General features: G+C 30.5%; 1 protein-coding gene across 1 annotated transcript in view; it reads left to right on the top strand.

The window, feature by feature from the left end:
• Positions 1 to 6857, top strand: part of LOC111624600 (transmembrane protein 41B-like) — a 47924-nt gene extending 41067 nt beyond the window's left edge. Inside the window, exon 6 of the mRNA XM_023367492.1 lies at positions 5578 to 6857. Within this exon, the coding sequence (XP_023223260.1) occupies positions 5578 to 5747 (170 nt within the window). The 3' untranslated portion in view covers positions 5748 to 6857. The remainder of the gene's footprint in view (positions 1 to 5577) is intronic.
• Positions 6858 to 8170: the final 1313 nt, after the last annotated feature.

The raw sequence follows: 8170 nt of genomic DNA, 5'->3' as shown, positions 1-8170 counted from the left end.
AAGACTATTGTATCGTTAAAAATTATTTTTTTATTTTGTACAAACAAAATAAATATATTGAAAAATATAAAAACAATAAAAAATTATACTTAAGAAGTTAATTTAGTATCAAAAACGTAAAATATTTGAGTAGCCAAAGACATAGCCAAAGATTACAGCACCACAGCACTGGCGAAAATTTAAATTTGATTGGAATTGTTTCGAATAACCGACGTTTCGGATAAACGACTCTCTACTGTATTAAAGTTCACGTGTATTAAGAATATCACATGGGGAATAATATATTATGGATAATTTTATTCAGAATTTTTCCGAAATTAATTGTTGTAGCATTCTTCACGTATGGAAATGAAATTTCACTCCCGTTACATACTTTGTTTGAAGCTGTTTGATTCATAAGTTAAGCCATATGGAGATTTAAACTTTAGTTTTCAAAAAAAAATTCTCAATTATTACAAAATATTTTAAGTACAAATACACAGAAAATTCTTTGACCGAATACTTATCACGAACATTGGGAAACATCTAATAAAACTTGCACGCATTCCAATAATTTTCACTTTTTGTTTTTTTATAATAGGATCAATGCATAATACCGTGAAGACTTTCTTTGTGATTTTTATCTCATCACTATTCAAATGCATTCCAAAATGAATATTTATTTTATGTAAAATTATGTATAAATCAAAGTTTTTAACTGAATCTGAGATTGTATAAATTTTTTTATGCAAAATAAGTANACACCAGAAGCGACCCACCCCCTCGAAACCGACACCCGATCCTAGGGAAGAATAATATACACTCCGTCCGGGGAATTCTTTCAGTTGACCTGAAGAAGAGTGAACAGAACGCTCGAAAACGTTTGTCAAGCGATATTTAACGTATACACATAGAGCACCGGTAACAGGTTCCGATAGTGTGACGTTATATTTAATTTAAATGTATCTGTCACGTTTTAAAAAATAATCTACAATTTCTTTTCCTAATTAATTTTACACTGTTTTAGCAAAATTTTCTTCTTTAATGCTTTAGTGCACTTTAATTCAAAAGGACATTATTTACTTAATTAATACAGCTTTAATTATAATTTTTTACTTATTTGTGGTAGAAAGGATATAATCTGTATGTTAACAATAAAGTAATTTCCTTTTTTTTAAACATTAATAGTTAGTATGCTTAACTTAAAAACACTTCACATATATTCAGTGGTATGCCATGACATTTGATGATATGGAAGCTGGTTTCTGTAAGAAGCCGACTTCCAGGGGCAATCAGTTAATTGCGTGTCAGTGATGGTTTAGGGTCCATTCGTATTTATTTATTTATTTGTTTGTTTGATAAGCCAGTAAAAACCGTAGACTTCTCTAAATGTATTTTTAATAGATTATCTGACGTACTTAATAAATAAACAAGTTCAATATAATTGTATAATTGTATGTGATGGGGATCCGTGTCGGGTTATCCCGTTGTGGGTCGGCGGCGGTCACTGCGGTTAGGTTGCGTTTCCGGTGCTGGTACTGTTCAATTAAGCGGTGCGTTATGTTCGGGAAGCCGTGTTCAGTTGCTATTTTTTTGATGTGGGCTAATTCATTCGTCAGGGCTTGCTTGGTGGATGAGTGTGAGAACACCCTCTCCACAAGAGCCCTAAATGCGGCTGCCTTGTATGGGAACGGGTCACAGGAATCAGCTGGTATGTACGTGGGGGTGGATGAGGGTGCCGCATGACCGCACACACCAGAAGCGACCCACCCCCTCGAAACCGACACCCGATCCTAGGGAAGAATAATATACACTCCGTCCGGGGAATTCTTTCAGTTGACCTGAAGAAGAGTGAACAGAACTCAATTGTTCAGTTTGGATATTCCAAATTGAAAACTTTTAACTGCACCAGAACCATTTAAGATTCATCGTAAATAAAAGGTTCTGGTTATAAGTTTTTTGGCAGTTTGGGTATTTAGTTGTAAGTCTTTAGTGAAGAAAAAATTATGTTTTTCACAATTAATCAACAGTTCATTGACCGTTCAGAAAAATTGCATATATTTTTTATTTTAACTGGTTAATAATAAAAAAAATTATCAATATTGTAAAAGAAATATTTGACTTAGCCAAATTTTCACATTAGGGAGTTAAGTAAATAAATACATTACAGTGTTCTAATTGCACATTCAAAGAAGAAAAATTTTTCTTAGTATGTTAATAGAATAATTACAACCAAAGATTGTGTTACTATCAAAATTTTCACCAAACATTCTTGTTGTAGAGGTGACAAATTTATACAGGATTTGAACAAATGAATAACCAAGTCTCCCCATTCTTTACAAATAGGAGAACACTGACATTTAAATATCTTAGTGTAACATTTATTACATAATAATTACAGATTATTATGGAACCTGTATATAATATCCAAGACTCTAAAAATCTTTTCATACATAATCTTCCTTTTGGTTAAATTTTACATTATTTTTTACATTCCACATATCTGTAATAACCTGTGGAATATTTCTTTGGTTCTCCTTTAACACTAATAAATTTTGGGAGGAAATAGAGCAACCAAAATCCTGCATAATCCAAAATATGTTTAATTTTTCCAGGCCACATTTCTTCCATTTTTGTTTTAAATATTTTTAACATTTTTTTTTGTAAATTTGAACATGACAATCATCTTTTGGAAAATAACTTGCCCCAAAACACTAGAACTTGTATAATCAATTGTAGCTGAAATAGAGCTTGTCCTAACTCATCCATCCAAATTATATGATCCAGAAATTGATTTATAATATCATAAGTGATTTCCAATTAATTTATCAAAATTCTGCATAGGCCCCATACTAATAGGTAAAGATATACTACTACACTCAGTAGCACAGACTTGAATAATCTCACATATGTTTTCACACAGTTTAACTTCATTTTACCATAGAGAGAGAAAACTGACATCTTGCCTTTAAAATTGACTTTAATCTTGACTTTCAAACAGCCTTGCNATACATACCTGGTACAAAATATTCTTCAATTGTATGAATATACTTTTAAAGAAAATTATAATTAAATATAGCTTTGTAAAGAAACATACATAAAAATATAAAATATTATTTACTTTTTAAATCTTAAAACAATGCACTTAGTCAAATAGTTCCCTACGAGTGGCTAATGGATGGAATCAGAGATGGTCCTGGTAGGTGCATGCAGCAGGCTGCCAAGTCCCGAGGGTACTGATACTGATCAATGTCAAATGCCTCTTTTGTCGCATCACTAGTATATCTCAAAGGATGTGATGGGGTTGTTGTAAATTTTAAACATTTCTTACTACAGCTGTAAAAATTCTACATTTGTTAAAACTTAATACTAAGTAGCTTGTCAGTTATTTGTTTTCTAACTAATTTGTTTTAGGACTAGGTGTCCACGGAAATTTTGAAAATTTACAACTTTTCAGTCACTCTCATTGAACTGGAAAAATTTGTCTTTATTACATCTAATATTACGAAGAAATCACTCTCCACTACTCGGCTAGAGATTGGTTCAGTTAAGCTTTTGTTTAAGTAAAATTCCGACTCTTTTAGTAGAGTTTTATTTATGTCCCTAATTCCCTAATCTCTTAATTATTTAACTAATTCTTAAGTAGAAATAAGTTGAAACTGGTTACTTTGTACTTGAATATTTGTAGTCTTGAGAAAGAAGTGGAAAGACAAATTTTTATGACAATGGATAAATAAATTGTAAATTTAAGGAAAATAAATTCTAGAGCATTTTTTGTACCTTGTGCATCTCATTCATTAAATTTGATTGTAGTTGTGAATGATGCTGCCAAGATAACAGTTAATTTTTTAACATTGTACAAGAATTGCACATGTTTTTTTGCATCCCCTTATAGATGGGACATACTAAATCCTAATATCACTAGTTTAACATTGAAATCTGTTAGCTTTTACAAGATGGGAGAGCAGAATAAATACAGTAGTACCTCAGGATACAAAATTAATCCATTCCAAAACTGAGATCGTATCATGAAAATGTTGTCAGGTGAATCATTTTTTCCCATATGATTACATGTAAAACCAAATAATCTGTTCCAACACAAAAAACACACTCAAATTAAAGCTACTTAGCTTTAATTCGAGTGTGTTTTTTGTGTTGGTGCTTGAAAAAAAAACTTTAGTAAGGAAAACACTGAAAAATGCATTTTGTAGTTGTAAATGTATAAATAACCATAATAGAATAATAATTGATAAAAAAAATGTACTTTTATTTGCACTTTACCTTTGAGGATAGACGACGGTGGAGGTGTAAACTGGTGGCCGAGGAGAGGGAGAAGGGAAATGATATTAAAACTTAACTTACATAACATAATGTAACAATAACTTAAAAATAACTTAACACTAATTTTTTAACTTTTCTGTTTTATATATTTTTTAAATTTTTTATTCATTGCTTTTTGCTTTCTTTCCTTCACTTCCACCAGCACTTTCACTGGATAGAGGTCGCTTGGTAAAATATCTATCCAAAGAGTTTTGGCTTTGTTTACTTTTTAAAATAGGCAAATGTCATTACTCTGAGCAGCAATACAGCCAGTGTGAACCTTTTTGGGATGTTTCTTTTCAATAAAATCAGTCACTTTCTGATAATACCTCAAGATTTTCTTTATTGAGCAAGATTCTTCCACAACAAAGCAAACACACGGACTGAGACCAATGAACAGAAGTGAATAAAAAATGGCACTGCGAACTAATGTAATGTTGTATGGTGAGTTTTTGTTCCCACTGTGGAGCTAAAATATGTTTGAATTTCATGTCGTATCCTGAAAATTTCGTATGCTGGAGCGTTCATATCCTAAGGTACTACTGTATATCAAATATTTTAATGGATTTTTTTAAACTCCTCTCAACTATACAGAACTATCATAAAAACATACCAGTAAACTCCTATCGGTTGGGTTAAGTTATAAATCTACTCACAAATCACATAATGGAGTGAGGTCGGCCAAATATCTAGCAAGCAGGCAGCTAACAGCCCAGAACCGGTCTTGGATAGAATCATTGGAAGCGTTACACAATATTTTGGTGTGTAGCATACACCAGCTACTTTCACTGCGTGAAGTTGGTACTCTCTAAAGCACATGTGTATAATATGGCTGCTTTACACCATTCAGATATCAATATTTTCGCTGGGGAAGCTGTCTCATATTTGACAATATAGCACATCCATTCCGCCACTGATATTTGAATATACAATAGCAATCTTATCGTTTTTTTTTTCACATGTAATATAGAAATTTGTAATAAGATACATAATGCAGTTATAATAAAATATTAATTTTAATTAATTCAAAGTACATTAAAATATGAAAATAATAACACAATATGAATTTATATTTTAGAAAATACAAGGGAAGCAGCGCTTCCACCACTTCCAAGGATGACATGCCACTGCATATATTTATTAAATATCCTTTTAGCAAAAGAAATACATATTACATATTCTATGTATAGAATATATAATCTTATAATGTGAACCTTATGCATGTGCATGCTCAATTATCCAAATCATTTAATTTTTCTACTTTTGATTTAATTACAGGCGTAGCTCCTCCATCTTTTCTTGCCATCAAAGCCGGGACGACGCTACACCAGTTGACGTCATCTACGGATGCCATTTCCTGGTTTTCTATAGCAGTATTAGGAATTTTTGCACTTGTCTCTTTATTACCAGTTATGTTTAATAAGAAGTTACAATCTAAATTGGAATGATGTAATATCTTAATTATGTTGTTATTGATGAGGATATAAATTACAGATAAGTAAAAATAATTTTCTGATAATATATGAAAGTTTTGATATAAGAAAGAACTATTTTGTTAGATGTTTCTTAGGAAAAAAACTCTGATATTAAATTCAATTATAAATTCTCTGTTCTAAATACCTATGTCTAGATGTACGGCAGAACTCGGGTTTAGCAGATATTCTTGGACTGGAGACTTCATCTGCTTAAAAATTTGGCATTGCATTTCCCAGCTGGGGTTATGCAGAAATAAATCTGTAATGACTGCCAAATGTGATTCTGAATTAGTATTTATATCTAGGTGATACAAATTTTTCATGCCTGTCTTTAAAAGCCATTGACTTTAACCTTTTTATACATTTCTGAAGACTTGTGTTGTTGTTTTAATTTAATTCTGTTGTAAAGTTGTAATTGATAAAGTTAATGTCATAATACTGATGTATATAAAATCACTTTAATCTGAATCAGTTGATTTTATATACATCAGTATTATACAGCAACCATAATATGTAGTAATGCCATAATAGTTAAAAATTGACAACAACGGAGCAATTATTCACAGTAATGATTTAAAAATTATGGAAAATGAGAAATTTCAATAAAAGTAAATGAAATTTCTCATTTTCACAAAAGGAATACATGCTCTGGAAAAGGTTGGGAACTGCAGTTTTAAATAATATTGCTATATGTTTTTATTTTGTGAAAGAATATGTGATAAGAATGATATCAAAGAATCACCAAAGTTAAAGATCTGTTTTATGCCAATTAATTAATACAATTTTAGCACTAGACATATTAAGTGCCATTTTGTATCAAAAGAAACAAATAAGTAACTCAAAGAATCTAAAGGAAAAGATCTGGCCCGGCATAGGATCAAAAACTGCAACTGCTGCTGCTAATTTTGACATTTAGGCTTCTTGAGCAGATAACAATACCAAAATAGAAAATTAGGCTTGTTTGATTCATTCAGAGTTTCCCAAATGCCTCTCTTCTGCTATGCAAGGAAGAAATGAGATATATATATAAAAAACGTAGTTGTTTATATATATATATATATATATAATGTAGTGTGTATATATATATATATATATATATACACTACGTTTTTTGTCATGTCTAAAAATCTAATTTTACACTAAATATTCTGGCAAGAAGAAACTAAATTATTAAGTAGGATAGGATTAGAGAGAGATTATATTAATTGACTGACATCTGATGCAAAGTGTGGAAGTGCCACCTAAAAGTAGAACAATGAAAACTTCAATAAGTTTAAGACAAAAGTAATTCCACAAAATACACATGATATTTGTGGAAACAGATAACTCATTTACTCTGCTTAGCAAATGTATTGGAGGCTAAGAGATTTGTCTACTTGATAGTCCGGTTACCAGTGTCTGCCACCCCGGGTTTTGTTGTATATGTAAAGAAACTTATCGTAAATGCCTCTTTCCAGGAATTATGACAAAACATTTTTATTGACCAATATTGCCTTTGACAAATTTGATCTCTTAGTAACCAAAGTATCGTTATTTAGAAATTGTTGATACTTTTATAAGTTATATAAAAGAGAGTAATTAATACTTTTTTCTATTTAAACTAATTAATAACTATTACAGATAATGATTTAATTACAAAGACAGTAGAGAGACACTTTTCCAGCAACTAAATTTTATGAAAACAAATGTTTTTGGCTTGCTGGATAAGCCTTTGTCAGGCTACAGAACAAAATTTAAACAGAGATTCTGTTTTTGGAATGAAATATTCTTTGACACAATTATATCTTTGATGCAATTACATCTTATAATTTTTGTTTCTAAAGAATATTTTATTCCAAAATAGAATATGTTTAAATTTCATTCTGTAACTTGAAGGATAATCAGGTAGGCCAAAAACATTTGTTAGGTATGTCTTCTTATATTGGAGAATTTCCACCTTAGAGTATTGTTGATTTAATTATGACATTACTCCAAATAAACTATATTGTATCAAATTTAATTATACAGTAGAGCGTCGTTTATCTGAATCAATTGGGAACTGGGGTTGTTTGGATAACTAATTTTTCGGATAACCAGTTGTGTACGGAAAAATATATTAATTTATCCCGTGTTGAAATTTTTCTCCATTGCGTGTTGCTTAGCGTTGAATTTTCGTCGATGTTAAGCCTAACGAAGACTATTGTATCGTTAAAAATTATTTTTTTATTTTGTACAAACAAAATAAATATATTGAAAAATATAAAAACAATAAAAAATTATACTTAAGAAGTTAATTTAGTATCAAAAACGTAAAATATTTGAGTAGCCAAAGACATAGCCAAAGATTACAGCACCACAGCACTGGCGAAAATTTAAATTTGATTGGAATTGTTTCGAATAACCGACGTTTCGGATAA

The sequence above is a fragment of the Centruroides sculpturatus genome, unplaced genomic scaffold, assembly GCF_000671375.1.
Source record: "Centruroides sculpturatus isolate CEXI.00-Female unplaced genomic scaffold, Cexi_2.0 scaffold56, whole genome shotgun sequence".
Taxonomy (NCBI): Eukaryota; Metazoa; Arthropoda; class Arachnida; order Scorpiones; family Buthidae; genus Centruroides; species Centruroides sculpturatus.
The sequence above is the reverse complement of the archived record's forward strand: the minus strand, read 5'-3'. Positions and strand labels throughout refer to the sequence as shown.